At 37.0% G+C, this 19,177-nt stretch overlaps 2 protein-coding genes across 3 annotated transcripts in view; one reads left to right on the top strand and one right to left on the bottom strand.

The window, feature by feature from the left end:
* Positions 1-6,706, top strand: part of KLHL20 (kelch like family member 20) — a 23,084-nt gene extending 16,378 nt beyond the window's left edge. The window contains exons 11-13 of the mRNA XM_039348963.1: positions 494-702; positions 2,137-2,243; positions 4,927-6,706. Coding sequence (XP_039204897.1) covers positions 494-702; positions 2,137-2,243; positions 4,927-5,011 — 401 coding nt within the window. The 3' untranslated portion in view covers positions 5,012-6,706. The remainder of the gene's footprint in view (positions 1-493; positions 703-2,136; positions 2,244-4,926) is intronic.
* Positions 1-19,177, bottom strand: part of CENPL (centromere protein L) — a 20,369-nt gene extending 1,192 nt beyond the window's left edge. The window contains exons 1-5 of one of the 2 annotated variants that reach the window (XR_005557379.1): positions 19,003-19,177; positions 18,135-18,311; positions 16,547-16,792; positions 14,889-15,443; positions 13,286-13,462 (exon numbers count right to left, since the gene is read on the bottom strand). Coding sequence is in view for 1 of the 2 variants with exons in the window: in XM_039348964.1 (XP_039204898.1) it covers positions 13,391-13,462; positions 14,889-15,443; positions 16,547-16,792; positions 18,135-18,311; positions 19,003-19,044 (1,092 nt within the window). In the remaining variant the exon portion in view is untranslated. Of the gene's footprint in view, positions 1-12,292; positions 13,463-14,888; positions 15,444-16,546; positions 16,793-18,134; positions 18,312-19,002 lie in introns of those variants that run through there. The other variant, XM_039348964.1, reaches the window with a different exon arrangement.

The raw sequence follows: 19,177 nt of genomic DNA, 5'->3' as shown, positions 1-19,177 counted from the left end.
GGGACATTGAACAATGAAATAATCACTGTTATTGAGTAAAAAATAACACAGCAGGAAAGATAAATTTTTTACCAAGTTGTTATACCATTAATTCTTAAGTAGATTGGTTGTCTCTATATGATAGACAGATTTCCAAGATAAATCAGCTGAGAATTTTGATTAAAAGTGATTAACAGTTCCTCAGGATTAAAAAGTTCATGTAGGATATGATAAATAGAACCAGTTTTTTATAGTTAGTATATCTCCAGATTTGAGAGATAATATGCACAAGCTGCCACTTTTTTTAACACTCTTTGGTATTGCTTGAAAACATCTGATGGGCTACCACTGAATACTGAATTAGATTAGCCTTTAATTTGATAATTTCCAATATCTCCTCTGTTCTTCTGATTATTGTTACAGCTGTTGATGGGGGGAGAAGGGGTGTTAGACTGTGTATTGCTGTTGTTAGATGTCTTTATTGTTTGACCAGTATCATAAAAACCATCCACAGTGGAACGCTACAATCCCCAGGAGAATCGCTGGCATACAATTGCACCTATGGGCACTCGACGCAAGCACCTAGGGTGTGCCGTGTATCAAGATATGATCTATGCTGTGGGAGGCAGAGATGATACTACCGAACTTAGCAGTGCTGAGCGATATAATCCCAGAACTAACCAGTGGTCTCCTGTAGTAGCCATGACATCACGCCGTAGTGGGGTAAGATCTTTGGTTGGTTGACTACTATTTCTCCATATCTTCCATGATTAAACTGCCAAGCATTAAGAGACCAATTTAATAGGAGTGCAAAAGTTGCAATTAAAAACTTAGAATTTGGAAAAGGAAAAGATAGCATAGTATCGGTAGTCTTCTTTGGAGAAATGTGTTTGTTTTGTGCATAGAAATTATAGCCGAATGAACTTAGAACCCCAGCTCCATATTGATGTGTACTATAATAATTATTTATAAAGGATCAGATTACCCAGTATAAGAAAGATCATTTTTAATGAAAGATCTTTAGATACTGTATGTTACAGTATTTGAATGAAACTTAGGCATATAAGCTGATCTGTGCAATGTTACTGTTCCAGGTGTTTTACATGTGCATAAAAATAATTACAGGTAGTCCTCGACCTATGACCATTGGTTGAGCAACCATTCAAAGTACAGTAGCACTGAATGAATGGTGGTTATAACCACTTCATGGAGCTCTGGCCATCCCAGCACCCCTGCAGTCATGTGAATGCAGTCTAGGCACTTGACAACTTTCGTACTTTTGAATGGTTGTCAGGTACCCTGCAATCATGCATCACCATTTGCAATCTTCCCTGCCATCTTCTCCAGAAAGTCAATGAGAAAGCCAGCAGGGAAGATTGCAAATCACTGGGGTAAGTCTCCCCCACCTGTCTCTCTGCATTTGTGCCATGCCAACCATTTGGGCACCCTTGCAAATCCTCCCCAACCCTTGCTGCACCTCCCTCACACCACTGCCTATCCGACCTGCACCTCCTGTTTTCTGACTGTTCCTTGCATACCCCTCCAATCCATGCTTTCTCATATACTCTTCTCCAACTATGCCTCTTGCATATCCCTTCACACCCTTCCTAATCAGTGCTTATTGTGCTCCTTCTTGACTTGCGCACCTCTTGCACATTCCCTTATGCAGTCTGCTTCACCTGCACCACACTCCTCATGCATCCTTGCACCCTCTCACTTCCTCTCCCACACAGCAGCAACCACTTACATACTAGCCTGCTAACCTGTACCTTGCAACCTCCTGCCTTCTTTTCCATTGACTTTGGCTGTGGGAAGCTAGCAAGAAGTTGCCTTGTTAAATGACCATAGGATTCAGTTAACAATTGGCAATAGCACTGCAGGAATTGCCATCACTACAGTTGCAATGTTTTCCTTTTAGAACACTGAACATCAAAAATTTGTATTGCAGCATTCTTGCTAACAGAAATATTTTTATTTATTTATCTACATCCTGCCTTTATTATTTTGATACATAACTCAAGGCAGCAAATATTACTAATATTTCTTCTTCCTCTTATTTCCCCCACAACTCCACGAGGTGAGTTGGACTGAGAGAGAGTGACTGACCTAACTATTAGATCAGACTTAACTACTAGACCAGACTTAATTATCTCTTAGGTTGGACTTGCTGTAGTGAACGGACAACTAATGGCTGTAGGAGGCTTTGATGGCACAACATACTTGAAGACTATTGAGGTATTTGATCCCGATGCCAACACATGGAGGTAAACTAACTTTTGAACAGTGATAAGGAGAGCATAAGTCACACTATTTATTTCAACTTGTTATCTCTCTGATTATATAATCAGCTCTTGAAAATAATGGGTTAGTTCACAAACAAACTATAATCTATGGCAGCAATCTCCAACCATTCTGGCTTTGTGAACCAGAGGTGGGAAGAGGGGATGATTCCACGCAAGCAGTGGGCACGCCTGGCTCCATTTACAAAAGCGGCAGGTACATGCGCCTGCTGTTCACACAAATGGCATTTTGCTCATGAGTGCACACTGCTCATACAAATGGAGCTTCCTGAGTAAGCACGAGTCTGCCACTCACACTAATGGAGCTTCCTGCACAAGTGCACTTGCCAACCACTTCTGAACGGGCCATGGCCCAGGGGTTGAGGACCCTGGATCTATGGAGTACAAGATATAATGATTGATTTCACCCATTATACTAAACTATAGATGTCCAATTCTAAACATGATGGTGCCAAAATACAAAACATGTTGTGACATCATGACAAAAGGTCTGCCATTTCATACTTGCCTACAAGTAATCAAGAGGCAGAATTTATATCATGATCACATTTCCAATAACTTAAACCCCCCCCTTCCAAATTCCTTATGTATTTAACCAAAGCCAAATAAAACACATTTCTGATGTGGCATAATGTCTGTACAAAGCACCCACTGTGGGTTTAGGGCAGGAGGAATACACATACATTCAGAATTCATGATCTATGACAGTGGTGGCGAACCTATGGCATGCATGCCAGAGGCGGCACTCAGAGCCCTCTCTGTGGGCACGCGCGCCATCGCTCCAGCCCTGCCTCCCCCTCCTCATCAGCAACCTCCCCAGAGAAGAGTCACCCCCCCCGGTGCAGAGCAGCACAGCCAAGCACATGGCAGCTGGGCAGCAGGGACAAGACTCTGCCCTCGCGCCCCGTCGCAGATGATGCGGGGCACGGATGGGGGCCTGGCCACTATGGTGCTGCAAGGCCGCCTGAGCAATCTTGAGCGGGCCGTGGAGGTGGTGGGTGGCCCGGCAGGTGGGATGGGGCGGGGCAGAGCGATGGGGGTGGGGGCAGGGTGGTTTTGGGGCACTCGGTCTCTAAAAGGTTTGCCATCACTGATCTATGATTTCTGAAATGGAAGTGAGTTTGATTAAAGCTGTGTAAATGTGCACAATTAATACCAGACAAACTCTACAAAGGTAACACATACCTATTATCTTCCAAAGTTATTTATTCTTACATAGAACAAATTATAAGAGAATTATATCAGTAGTGAAATTCAGCTTTTCTTAATCCCCAACCTGAGCTATTCTGGAATTCTAATTACTTTGAAGGCATAATTGAGTTTTGAATAGAATCCCTTTAAACAAAAATTCCAAATAGAACACGCAGGGCATTTAAGAAGTGATATTTGATTGAATTTTGCATGTTTGATAATAGTTCTCTTTTCAAAGAATTTACTATAGAAAAAATCTTTTCCAATATGTAATTAGGTTTATAGGATCTACATTAATATGGAATTGCCATGATTCAAAATGCACAGTACCAGGTTTAGGGTAGCTGGTCACAAAGAATGAGTTCTATTCACATCAAGTTAATGAATAGATGAATAGGTAAAATAATTTCCCAGGGCAAGAATAAACATTCTTTTATCACTTATATCTGTTAACTGTGTTCTTAGAAAATCAGTACAAACTAGATGGCAATATAACAAAATTAGCTGATGTATAAATTAAAACTGAAGAGTATATCGGAAAGTTTAAAAAAATAAAATAAAAATAAAAAGACCATGTTAAGTCATTTGCCTTATTGCAGATAGGACATTTGTAGATATTGAAGATTTTACCTTAAATAAAATGTGCAGAAAGGCCTCAGACACATAGATACTTTTAACTTGGTATATGCAAGGTATTTTCATTCTAATTTTTAAAATATTCTGCTAATCAAATTACAAAGAAAATCTGAGAACATGCAAGAGATGTTATTAGCTTACTAATTGCATCTTAGCACATAAGAGCGTGAGTGTTGCTTTTTTTCTTAGTTTATTCCCAACTTATTTTTAGCTTTGCCCTAATTTTTAACTAATTCACAGAGGTGCAAGAAAATAACTTCTTAAAAAAGGAAAGCAAACCTTCCATTCATCAAACACATTGACAACTTACTTTAGTTTGTTCAACAAACCTTGATTACAGTCATGGCTTAACATGTGTTGTAATCACAATATATAGGGAAAATCATTTATGTTTTGATGAATGAATAAGGTGTAGTCAATAATGGATCTTCTAAAATAATAATTTAAAATTTGCCTGCAGAAACCAAAGCTTATATTAATTTTTTTTCTAATTCAATATGGCATTTCATATGATTTTAACATTTTTATTATTGCAGTTTGTTTCATCCAAATTTTAATTATTTCATTCATCATAGTAAATGAATAAAATATTGGAATTAAAAGCGTAAGTTGTGAGGATCTGATGAAAAACCTCACGAACTCCTTACAAGCTTGTTAACTTACAAGCATCATGTAAATTTGCATACATTTAATATAAATGACTTTGTCTCATTTTCTAATTTAATTACGTTAAGAATCCTCAGTTTTAGACTTTTCAGCAGTCTTTATCTCTAACTCTTATACTTTTTGTTATAGAAGAATAACAACATTTCTTTTGCAGGCTGTATGGAGGGATGAACTATCGTCGACTTGGAGGAGGTGTGGGGGTTATCAAAATGACACATTGCGAATCCCATATATGGTAAAGAGCCAAAGGGAAACATTTCCTTGTTTCCTCATTCTAACTGAAACATTTGTGTTAGGTAACTTAAGAGCCTTTCAAGACTCTAGTAAAATGAGATCACTTATGTTTTTGCTGTGCCTCTTCCTTTGGAACCGTAGTGGATATTCAAACATTTGCCTTCTGCTACAATTAAGGAAGAACATGCTACCCTACTGCAGAAAACTCCCTGGAACAGTAATTTCCTTGTCTTTATCTTCCTATCCTAATACAATCTTTTTGCTGGAACTGGAATCCACTGTTACTCCAAGTATTGTCTATGATCCCAGATATATGTGAGTTCTTTCAAAGAGGTGAACCTGTGAGAAGTGACAAGCTGTAAGAGCAATGTTTCTATAAACATCATTTGCCTTGTTCAGAAAGCATGTAATAAAACCAGATAGCCCTCGGCATCTGCCTTGTTATAAAGAAAATGGCATACAACCTACTCATTTCAGCAGGATGAATGATAGATTTTGTTTAAAATTCATTGTACTGAGATTATTGGGCAGTTTTCTTAAAACTGAGGCTTATTCCATTTAATTCAGCTCTCTCTCTCTCTCTCTCTCTCTCTCTCTCTCTCTCTCTCTCTCTCACACACACACACACACACACACACACACACACACACAGCTATTAAATAAAAATATCAATGTTACTCAGAAAATTGAAACAAGAACAAAGTATTGCAAATTCATGATCTGATTAATGGAACAAGAAATAGAAATATTGAACTTTTAGCACAATTTATTAGATGGCTTCCAAAAAACTAAACAGAACCCAGGTCTACTTTTATTTAGTGCCATTAATTTTACTGAAATGAGTGAAAACCTTAGATGCATTTCACTATTGGCATAGTGGGAACATTTCTTTAATACACAATCACAAATCTGGATTGTAATCTTGCAATATGGGTTAAAGGGGAAAAAGAATCCTCAATAATTAATAGGAAATAAAATAAATTCCCATTTAACCTCAGGTACTATGCTTACTCTGCTTTAAATGTCTGAATTTCTGGATTCCAAAGTATAAGAAAACCAGCCTTACTATGCTTCTGAAGAGAATGATTAGAACATTAGAACTTTCAGTTTAGCTTTTCTTATTTATCCTTAAGATGTAGTTTTATTCTGTTGGGGTGGTCCTAGACCGGTTTACGAAAATTGGATTGTAAAAATATATTTATTACAACAATGCCAGCATTGTAGCTGAATCAGGTGCAGGATATCTATGTACCGCTTACATCTGAAATGGGTGATAACAATTCTTATTTTGATACAGCCCATGACACTAATCACTTCTTGTAATTCCAAAAACTGCAAAAGAATGAATAATCTTGGTGGATTATAACCATTGGAAAAAAACAAGTGATACTAACGTGTCCTTTCACCTTTATAAGAAACAATTTTGTTTGTAAACTCAAGCATCTTCATTCAATGTCTATTACATCTATTCATAGATTGGGATGGGGTGGAGAATCACAAATCCAATTTTGGGAGACATTACTTGAGATGATAAAACTTTTTTACCCTAAAGGTTGGCATTCTTGTGTTTACATATTGAACATTTGCACCTTTATGAAGAAAAAGTATTCTGTAAACAATTGTTTACATATCATTTATGCTTTTTCTAGCATGTTAACATGTATAGTGTTATTAAATAAAATCTGTGTGAGTATTCTGTTCTCTCGTGACCCCTGTATTTGCCAAACTGATATTATAATACTTAAAATGTTTGTTTATTGTAAGTATGAATACTCTTTTATGTAGATCAACTGATATATGTAGTCTCAGTAAGTAAGAACAAGTGATACAAAAGGTGTAAATGAAAAGCTATTTGAAAAAGCTGCTATGAATGACTTTCTAAAAGCTACAGGAAGGCAACCAGTTTGATCTCAGTAGAGAGCTCATTCCATAGCATTAGTGCAACACCTTTTACCTTCACCAGAAATGTGGAACAAGACAGGTGCACTTTTCTACATGATTTAACAGGTTGGGCCAAATCTGGTTGGAGGGAAGCAATCCCATAGGTGCCCAAGTGTCAAGCCGTGAAAGGCTCTACTTTAAATTGTATTTAGACCTGAACTGGTAATAAACTGGTAATATGCTCCCAATGTAAGAAGCCAGTTAAGACATGGGGCCGCAAAGGGACTCCCATGGAAAGCACACTGCATTTGTGTATACAGGTTGTAATGACAGCATGTATGCTTGTCATTAAGTCAACCTTCATTATATAACAGTGCATTTGGTGCACCAGCCAAAGTTGAGCAAAAACCCACTACACACAACGTTCACCTGTTGTTCAAGCAGGAGACATGAGTCCCAAAGGATTCCCCAACCACAAATCTGCTCCAGAGATGAGTAGCATCTGTTTATCCAAGGATAACAGCAACGCCACCTCACATGGGTTCCCTCAGAGCTTGTTCTCTCCCATCTAGCCCTGAGCAGGCTTCAAGGAGAGAACATAAAAGCATTCCTCCTGAAGTTGCAATTTACAGTTGATGTCTTCACCTTACAGATGATACAATACCCTAATTGTCAGATGACCTCACCCAGTGATTTCATCTAGCTATTAAAAAGCAGGGAGCTAAGGACCAAACTATGGAGCCATAAGTGAAGAGCTATCAGGCCCATCTCTCCTACACTGCAACAAGATTGAAACTGTCAATAGAAGAGCAGAGCTATTAAAAAAAAAATACAGGTAGTCCTCGACTTATGACCACAATCAAGCCCAAAATTTCTGTTGTTAAATGAGACATTTGTTTTGCCCCATTTTACGACCTTTCTTGCCACGGTTAAGTGAATCACTGCAGTTGATAAGTTAGTAACCCAATTGTTAAGTGAATCTGGTTTCCCCATTGACTTTGCTTGTCAGGTCACAAAAAGTGATCACATGACCTTGGGACACAGCAACGGTCATACATATGAACTAGATGCCAAGCATTTGAATTCTGATCACCTGATTAAGGTGATGCTGCAAGGGTCATAACTGAAAAACAGTCACAAGTCACTTTTTTCAGTGCCATTTTAACTTTGAACAATCACTAAATGAACTGTTAAGTCAAGGACTACCTATATCCTAATCCCCAACTTCCAGAGCTTGTCCAATAATATAACATGGTTAACAGTATGAAAAGCTGCTGAGACCTAAAAGGACAAGAAAAAATGCACCTAGAAGAGTATCTGATGCAATCTCAATCCCATATCCAGATGCCTGTCCTTTGGAAGATTATTTCTCCAGAATTTAGATTGGCTCTGACCTTGGTGGCCTTAAGAAAGGCCCTGAAGCCAGGACTCCATTACTGTGCTTGGGGTCTGGCAAAAATGGGGAGCTTTTACAATGGCTTTGTTGAGCTTAATACAAGGATGGACTTTGGTCAATGTTTTTTGTATGTTTGTATATTGGCTTTCAATGTGTTTTTACTGGATTGTTGTTTTAACTATTGTGACCAGCCCAGAGTGAGATAGGCAATTATATAAACTGAATCAATCAATCAATAAATTCTGGTAGCCCCTCCTCTCTTCCTTCCCACAGCCAGGAATTGCTACTTAGATTTTTTAAAATTCTTTTTGGTACTTTGGATATTATTTCTGCTTGGGTAATTTTAAATATGGTTCATTGCGGTCAGCCAGATGTTTAGACTGGATTTGGCATTTTATCCACCTATCAAGTCCTTCCCAATGACCTGCAGTTACATAGTAAACTGCTCCTTTTGCAATTGACCATAGTCAAGAATGGAGTGGAGTGGAACGGAACAGAATAGGAATAGAATAATCAGAGTTGGAAGGGACCTTGGAGGTCTTCTAGTCCAAACCCCTGTTCAGGCAGGAAATCCTATACCATTTCAAACAAATGATTGTCCAATCTTTTCCTAAAAACCTCCAGTGTTAGAGCATTCACAACTTCTGGAGGCAAGCTGTTCCACTGGTTAATTATTGTAATTGTCAGGAAATTTCTTCTTAGTTCTAGATTGCTTCTCTCCTTAATTAGTTTCCATCCATTGCTTCTTGTCCCACCTTCAGCTGCTTTGGAGAATAGCTTAACTCTCTCTTCTTTGTGGCAACCCCTGAGATATTGGAACATTGCTATCATGTCACCCCTAGTCCTTCTCTTCATTAAATTAGACATACCCAATTCCAGCTACCGTTCTTTATGTTTTAGTCTCCAATCCCTTGATCATCTTTGTTGCTCTTCTCTGCACTCTTTCTAGAATCTCAACATCTTTTTTTACATCGTGGTGACCAAAACTGGATGCAGTATTCCAAAGTGTGGCCTTACCAAGTCATTATAAAGTGGTATTAATACGTCACGTGATCTTGATTCTATCCCTGTTAATGTAATCTAGAACTATGTTGGCCTTTTTGGAGCTGCAGCACACTGCAGCTGCCAAATGATAATGGTGGTCAAGTAGTACTCCAGTTTTTCTGGATTTGCACCCAAGGTACCTATCAGTATTGGTATATCTTTTCTTTCTTTTGCCACAGTTATTCTATTTCTATTTTCAGGTCTTTTTATTTTGTGATTTTCTCCATTTCTTTCTCTTCTATCCTACTGCCTCCAAGTACTACTATGTTCACTATCCAGACTTTTTTATCTTTCTTATTGACAGTTGTTAAGTCCGATGTGTTATGTGTTTGAATACAAATGTCTCAGAGCACTTTAGCTTCATTTTCTCTTACTTTGTCTATTTAGTGGTCCCACCAGTTCTTGCTTAGACGCAAATGCTATTTGTTGCAGATCTTCCAATATACTATTATTGCTACTTTGTCATGCCGTTGTTTATGCATTCTTCTTGCAGCTAATAAGGTGGTCCATTGTTTCTTCAGTTTCTTTGCAGAGGTGGCATTTGCTATTTGTCATTGTCTTCTCAATTCTGGCTTTGTATGGATTTGTTCTTAAGGTTTGGTCTTATGCAGCCAGAATTAGCCCCTCTGTCTCTTTCTTCAACTTTCCTGACCTTAACCATTGCCAGTTTTTTACGGCATTATTATTGAAAGACTTTTCTTTGAAAAAACATACTCTTTGCTTTATGATATATTGTATATAAGTGAACCATTCCTGCTTGAAATTGTATATATTTCTGCTGTCAATACACATTAGTCATTCCATTTTTCCATTACTGCCCATTCTTCAGTTTAGTCTCCCAACTGTGTATTATTTGCAAAGTTTCTCTTTTCCAATGTTGTGCCAAACTGACTCTTTCTGCTATCACCGTAAGTTTTAATACAATGCTTTTTTTTTTTATATATTCTCTGAGGTCATCTATATACTACTAAAACTCTCATATCTGTTTGTAAATTTCAATTTATGTAAAATGATGTATCATAAGAAAACAATTGTTGAATTAACATACCTCAAAAGGGCTAATTTAAAGAATACATCCAGCAATGACTCCTGTGGGACTGAAATTGTCAAAGCTAAGATCGCTTCAGTGTAGCTGTGCCATTGCACTGCCATTGTTAGCCACAGTCACATAATCATAATTTCCCTGTCAGAATCCTACAAGGAAAGTCACTGCGGAAGCTGACAGGAAGTGTAAACTTGATTGTGATTGCCAATGACCCCTGCCAACTTCCCAGAAGCAAAGTCTTTGCTGTGGGAAGCTAGCAGGAAACATCAGCAATGGGGAAGCCAGCAGGGAATGTTGCAATTTATTCAGATAAGTCTCCCACTGGCTCAAATTTCCCAGCCCCTTTGTGCTCACATTAGCACTTTGCATATTCCCAGGCATGCTTTCTGTCCCATACCACACCCCTTGTATGCCATTCTCAACTCACACCACCACCTCCCAAATTGCACAGCACTTCTTATGCCACTCTGTGCAGCTTCTCAATCTATGTCATACTCACACAATTTCACCAACTCATGCAGTACCTCTTACACCCCCTCACAAGACCATCAACTTGTTTAGCTAGGGTTGGGAAATGTCTGCGAGCTTTAGGTAAAGAGACTTATCTAACAGATGGGCCTAATAGGCCACAGATTTTCTAGTACCTAATAGCAATATGTGGTCTTAATTCAACTTTTGTTTTCATGTGTTTTTTTTAGTTTTCATGTATTTCCTTCCTGTACTATAGGGATTTTTTAAAAGATAACTACTACAGATAATAAAACATTTCCTCTTTGTTATGGCATTTCCAATACATCCTTAAGTGTTGGAAATCCAAATATTTCTAGAAGTTTTTCCAAAAATGCTAAGAAAAATGAAATAATTTGTATTTCTCACAAATGCTTTGAGACTCAAGCAAAGCAAATGCAGGTAGAAAATTATTTTTGGAAATGACAAAAGTAATGGCCATATTTCCTTCAACCCAATACTATTGGTATACAACTTGCACATCCCATTTGATTAGCTCTCTCATTCCTAAGCAGCCAAAAAGTAGCTTCCATGTCTACTACCATGTCCAACCAGAGAATCAAGCAGCCATATTGGCTAGCCATTCAACTGAGATATGCACATTCACTTTATTTACAATAACTAAAATTTTTGAAAATCGAAGTATCCAACCCTCCCCCATCCAAGCAACCTCTCAGAGATGACTGGGTTGCAATGTCTCACCTCCAAAATAGTAACGAAACAGACAGGGCCACAAAGTCCACTAACCTATCTTCTACAAAGTTAGTTCCCAATGAGAAGGACAATCCAGACCAACACATACTAGCAGGGAGTAAAAACATTTGTCTCACAGCACTTCTAGAATCAAAACCTGACAGGCCCATAAACCTCCCGACCAGGCTTGTGCCAGCAGTCCATACTCTCAGCTTTTCTTTGCATTCCATTGACAGTAATGACTGTCCAAGTAGAACAAAATGGTTACACTTTAGAAAATGGTCAACCTGTTGCCTCCTGATTGTCAGAAAGGAGAATACAAGTCCAATAGTCCACAATCACCAGAGGATCTTTAACACCACAATTAAAAAGCAAGTCCAAACTCACTGGAGATTACAGAGATTATGGCAGTACCTCATAAATTTGCTCTTTAACATGGGTCAGAAGGACTCTAGTAGAACCTTTTCCAACTAACTTTTCAGGCCAGATCATCCTTCTCATTATGCAAGATCATGTGCTGCGCTCCATCTCTGACAATTGTCCAAACAAGCCCAATAAAAACAATACAGATGTTATGAGCAATGGAGCTCCCAAATCTCTGTTATTCATTCCACTGCTCAAGGAACATATCACCAAAAGTAAATGCTATAATCCAACAAACTGGCATAGGGAATGTATCAAAGGCCTTATCTGATGCCACCTTTTAAAAAAACTTTGTCCTTTTGAGTGTATTCCTTTTATTTCTTTCCACTCTTTGTATTTGTCCATAAACTGTATTTATCTGACTTTTCACAGAAAAGTTATTAACTAAATCTGAGCCATCCAATGCAGTAAAGGTATCTCAGAATTCAAAGTGTGTTTTTGATATAATTTCTGAATCCCTTCCACATAATATTGTTCCAAATTAATCCATGAATTGCTGTCCCCAGCTGCTTCTCTGACTGATTAAGATACCTACAGCAATACATTTGTTTATTTAAATGTCTATTTCAGTTTCTGGGCAGCTGTTGCTTAAAAGAAGCATACCAGGCATTTTCCACTTTGTAAAATTTCATTAATTACCTAATGATTCACTTAAAAGGTATAGAAAATTATCCTCTTACATTCTTCCAATGTCTTTCCTCCTAAAGAAAAAACTTAAGAGACTTAGTTCAACTCCATGGCTAATGACTGCCCAGATTCTGCTTAAAAATTTCCACCCTAAGTAAATGCCATTTGAGGCAATCTACAGTATTGCATTGGTAAGCAATTGTCACTGTCGGGAAGTTTTTTCATGTTGCAAATAGGCTGCCCTACTTTGAAGCACTTCCGACCTCTTGCCTGGATAGTAAAATGAATATGGTGCTCATCGTAGACCATTCCTCTTGCGCCCACCCCACCCTACCTGACCCAGCTCCGATGATTCACGGAGCTATGTCTGAAGTAAGTAATCAATTATGGATACAAGTTTTGTATAAAACACGCCATTATAACCCCAATTTAATCCCATCTCCATGTTTTTTTCCATGAAAAACACACCTGAAATTAAAATCTAAAAATTATGAAGTTTTCTCACCTAGTTGGTTAGAGTTTCTGAGCAAAAGTTCAGTATATAGACAGTTGTAAACATTATACTGTACTTTTGAGTTATATATTTCTTTTAATAATCCATATTAGAACTATGAAGATGGAACTATATAGCTTTTTATACTATATACAAAACATTTAACCTACCTTCTATTTAAGTACAACTAGAGAAGAGTGGACAAAAACAATTCTACAAACTTCATCCTAAAAAATTTTCTGTAGTTAACTTTATATAATCTAGTAAGTAATTTGTCACAGTATCTTTGAAAGTGCCAGTTCTGTGAGCAGTGACAGAACTCCCATCAGATATTGGGCATGGTGAATCTGTTAAAAAAGAAAAGAGATACCATTAGATCCATGGAAACAATAAGCAAACAAAAAATCGTCAACATTCTCATTTTGGCCTCACTTTTAATCTAGTCTCAAACATTAAAGAAAGCTAAATTTATTTACCAAACCAATATGCTACCCATCTCACCAAAGGCAACTCTAGGTGGCTTACAGACATTGAATAAAATGCAATATAAAACATTAAAACAATAAAGATGTTAAATTTAGAAATTCAATTAAAATAAAACTAAGCAGAATGAAGAGGGAGGGAGCAAAGTGCACATAAGGAGATGGGGTGTTCGCTACTCCATTAGCCACCTCCAACATGCTTACACCCCCATTGGGGGCCCTGGGTGAATTGGCACCAAAGCCTTTCAAAAGGCCAAAAGTGTGGCAGCAGATCTGACCTCAGGGAGCAAGATGTTCTAGAGGGCAGGAGCCATGGCAGAAAAGGCTTACTGGACCTAGCAGCCAAAATTACTTGACTGATGGGGTCTGCAGCTTGCCTCTTCTGCCAGCACTTTAAAAGCTTAAAACAAAACATTATGTGCTTAATACCATGTTTGCTTTTACAGGTAGTCCTTAACTTACACCCATAATTGTGCCCAAAATTTATGTTGCTAAGTGAAACTTTTGTTAAGTGAGTTTTTGCCCCATTTTATGACTTTTCTTGCAACAGTTGTTAAGTGAATCATTGTAGTTAAGTTAGTAACATTGTTAAATGAATCTGGATTCCCCATTGACTGTGCTTGTCAGAAAGTTCCAAAAGGGCATCACATGACCCCAGGACACTGCAACTGTCATAAATGAGTCAGTTGCCAAGCATCCAAATTTTCATCACATGACTAAGGGGATGCTGCAACAGTTGTGTGAAAATTGATCGTAAGTCACATTTTTCAGTACTGTTGTAACTTTGAACAGTCACTAAATGAACTATCGATACAAGATAGCTATAGCAGAAAGAAAAGTGTTCCATATTCTACAGTAAGGTTAAAAAATATGAAAATTTGAAGACATTTTTAAAAGCCGCAACTTTCTCTTTCAGATACTGAGTGGATAATGGAACCAACATGTTTTGGTTTGTAGTGGGATAAGACACCCCCCCCCCATGAATCTTTCAGCCCTATCAAGGTTGCCACAGTCCATTCTGCAGGAACAAAACAGCAGCAGGGGGCTTGCAGCTGCAGCAATCTTGCTTTGATTCTGAAGATAGAGTAAAAATGGATAGCACTTTTTAGGTCATTCAAACATATATACCCATGTCTACTACTCTTCGTTAACTATTTGCAGATGACACTGCTGGGGGAAAAAACTGCATATGATCAGAGGTGCCTAATGCCATTAGAGTATACTTCCCAAACATTTCTTTTTAAAGCAAATTCATATAATTATTATTGATCAGAAAAGCAAGTTTGCATACCTTTATTTTTCCCAATGAATGGATAGAGGCTACAGATGTAGAAACTTTCACTAGCTGTGTAGATGATAAATATATCTTGAAGTGCCTATGAAAGTGCTTGTAAAGGGAGTTCATGAATAATTCCACTTCTTTCTGCTTAACTTCTTCATGGGTACCGTGTATTGAATCCCAGAGAGCTTTTGCATCTTCAGGATGGATAGCATAGGAAATATCCAAAGGATAAGGTAGACATGGCACAGAGAAAGTCAGTTCTGTTGCCTTGGTATAGTGGTCCATACTGCATCCAGACCATACTGCAGCCATCCATGCAAGATGGATAGGAGTGATATGCAATGGACTGAAATAGCAATCAAATGTTTCCTGAAGCCATGTTTTAACAATATTTGAGAAACCCTGTGCACCATTTACAAGGAATAAAGGCAAACAAGTAAAATCCTCTGAGAGAGTCTCAACAAAATCGCTTGTACAAGTGTAACATAAACAACCCATCCATACCACCTTCTTTTCTTCTTCTTCTTCGTCATCATCATCTACCATTTGAGGTCTCTGCATAATCTAAAAAAAATTATGAATACATACATTCATGAATACATTACAATTCTATGAAATTGAGATAATTTCTGAACTTACGATAAACACATTAATAAATAAGTTATTCTTTAATAAAAGTTATACTTACTGAATTTCATACCGTACTGTATCATATAATACAGATTCAAAATGATCAATTTCTTAATACATGGATATTTTTCAGGGATTCTATTGGATTTATGTGAATGTACACCCTCTGAAGCTACCCAGTATTACAATCCTAAAGAACAATTTTCAAAACAAATAATTGGAAGATTTCCCCCCCCCTTTCCAATAGTGTCCAATTCTGGTATACTGTCTGGACAAGTTCCTGCAGTTTTCTTGGCAAGATTTTTCAGAAGTGGTTTGCCATTGCCTCCTTCCTAGGGCTGAGAAAAAGTCACTAGCCCAAGGTGATACAGCTGGCTTCTGCCTAAGCAAAATTAGAATTCACAGTCTCTTGGGTCATAGCCTGCTACTTTAATCACACCATCAAACTGGCACTCATTGGCAGATAACCTTTGGTAACTATAGGAACCTACAGATTCAGAAGCAGCATATTGCAAAATACCACAACAGGTCCAAGTTGTTCCCCTTATGACTGTTCAGAGCTGCATAAGTATATAGTTATTAAAAAGCAAGAAGATATCGGAGCAGAGGTTTGTTGGATTTGTTTCTGGATTTGTTTCATGCTGGATTTGTTTCATGCTGCTTTCCCAACAAAACCTGAATTTTGTAACCTTTCCAACTCATAAAGCTTGCACAAAGAAGTTTTGCTGCTTTGTGTGTGTGTGTGTGTGTGCGCGCGCGCGTACAAATATACATTTTTTCATCTTCCTTAATGGATACAATAATCTTTCAAGAAAAAATATTTTAGATTACCTGGGTTTGAATCATCTGGTAAAAAAAAACCCAGGAGTTAATTATAAAACTTTAATACAGATATATATAGCCACTGTAGATGGATAAACAAAATTATCTAGAACAAAGTTTTTATAACCTGCTCACTGTAATATCTTTCAAAAGTATCAAGACAAACCCAGTTAGTAAAAGATTGGATTAGTTACCTACTAGATAAGACTACATACCTCAATAAGAATTGCTGCTTGTTTTTTTTCTGTTTTCAAAACAGAAAATGAAGAAAATTTCGCTTGAAACGGCAGATCAGTTTCACCTTCCAGTATGAATCTCTTTTCCTTTTGTGCAGTAATAACATTACTTAGTTGTTTAGAATATTCTTGCAATTGTCCATAAGAGAATTTATGCAGAGGAGTGACGCTATATAAGGTCCACTGTTTAGTTATAATGAACCGTATCTGATAACCAGCTTCCTCCTGGAAAAAAAAATTATAAATGCAAAAAATGTAACTCAGATCTATATTTTCCTGTCATAGTTTACAAAGCAAAGAAAACATTATTACAAAGAATTTATATAATACTGTGTTATTTTTTTGTACCTTTCTATTTTATAATGTTATCTACAAAAATATTGCTTTTATGGCTCAGAAGATAGCAAAAACAGAGAAAAATAAAAAGGAAAAAAATATATCACTTCCCCTTTATTAACAGAATAAAGGAATCTATATTATACAACTGATTTAAAATAATATCAAAAGCAGGTAGTATATTTAGTAAATATTTTTACATATATAGACAGGATTTACACAGCATTTTAAGTCATATTTTTTTCAAAAATTAAACACTGTACATTATGCTTTTCCTCATTCTTTTTTAAAAAAGCAATGTTAAAGAAAGCACAACAAGTGCAAGAATTACTTAAACCAAAGAAGCAACAGTCCTGAGATGAAAAGAAAAGGAGCAGTTAAAAATAGCTTACATCAATACTATATTTTTGCCTATATTTTTTACATCAATACTATATTTTTGCCTGCCTTAGTCTTGCAAACCATCCTTGCTTCTATGTCTATCCACCACCTCATCCATTGCCTGTTGTACTTCAATATTCCGATATATTTTCTTGAGGATATTTTTCCCAATCTGGGAGGCCAAATCCACCTCTTTCTTTCGAATCTTGTAGAACTTTGAATTTGATTCTCGGTTTTTTCCCTTGCCAAATAAATTTAGATATAGTTTTATTTAAGTTTCCGAAAAACTCCTTTCCTAATCTAATTGGAATAAAAAAAGTAATTTAGGTAGTACGTTCATCTTTATTATTGTGATTTTTACCATTCATCTTCATTGCATCCATTGCATCAACATTTGCTGCAAATCATTCAGCCTATCAGCCAACTGCATATTATCTGCATATATATTCACATCACCAGAATTATTTCTGGTATATATATATATTGCATCATTGAATATATATATATATATATATATATATATATATATATATATATATACACATACATATATATATATATACACACACACACACACACACACACACACACACACACACACACACATATATATATATATATATATATATATATATATATATATACACACACACATACACACACTTAACTTTTAGCATATCACATTCAGCAGCCAACCCAACTCCAGAGAATACTTGTCATGATGAGTAAATTTGTGGATGCCTACCCTTAGAGAGTAATTTAAATTGCTTAAGAGTATTTAAAAGCTGCTTCCTCTTCAAACATGTTGCCAGTTACATTATATTCAGTTACACTCTTCATTGTTCCTTACCTGTAGATCAGGATTTTGTGAAATCATTATCTTAGCTGGAGTCTGACCAAATAACTTTCTTTTCTTGAGGGATAGCATACCTCTTGAAAGATAGGCAGTATTTGTAAGACTTGCTCCATAGTCTGTAGTTGCTCTTCCAACAGTTTTCATTCTCCTGTAATTAGAAGTGCTAGCATCCTGTAAACAGATTATCTGTCATTAGACAAACATGTTACACAAAATAAGAAAATCTCATCTCATAGATAGATTGATATGTTGTACTGACATAATACATGAATCAGAAAATAGCAAACTATTTTTTAGCATATAATGGTGTACAGTACAAATCTGGCCAGTTGCTTCTATAAATTCATAACCACCATACATAACTTTGGTGTATTATGATCATAAAGCTTCTTTTATCTGTTAAAGTAAGAATGGAATTAATCAAAATAATCTGGAGCATTTAAACAACAGAGGAAAGATGAGCCTTTTAAAAATATCATTACAAAAGAGGCAGTGCAACATCATGTGAAGGATAAATTCACCTGAATCTGCTAATTAAAGGAATGTTGTTGAATCATTCATTAAAAAATGCTGAAAATAATTTCTGGCTCTGGAGAACTACCTTTGTTGGACTGGAGAAATGAGTTATCAGACAGACAGCAACTTTATTATGACCAAAGACCAGCATAAATATAAAAAACACAAGGCACAACTCTCTTCCACCGTGTCTTGGGAACCCAGATAACTGTATGGAGTAACCATTCTTACGGTTACTGGGCAAACGTGGAGGGTCCAAGTTTGGAGAAAGACTTCCCGCAGTTACCCCTCAAACGATTCCTATCGGGGCGGCTAGAAAACGTAACACCCGCAGGCCTCGTCTTACCCTTCGGCGATCACGCGCCGTCGACAACCGCCGGGAAGACATCTCTCCCCAAACTTTCAGAGAAAAAAAAAGTCAGCAATACTTAACATCGAGGCGCGCGATTTTTTTTCTTTTTTAAAAAATTGTCTCCCGATAGCCAGTTCGGCAATGGGGATTGTTGTGCGCATGCTTTGGA

Source organism: Crotalus tigris, unplaced genomic scaffold (assembly GCF_016545835.1).
Source record: "Crotalus tigris isolate CLP2741 ecotype Arizona unplaced genomic scaffold, ASM1654583v1 scf7180000018217.1405312, whole genome shotgun sequence".
NCBI lineage: Eukaryota > Metazoa > Chordata > Lepidosauria > Squamata > Viperidae > Crotalus > Crotalus tigris.
The sequence above is the reverse complement of the archived record's forward strand: the minus strand, read 5'-3'. Positions and strand labels throughout refer to the sequence as shown.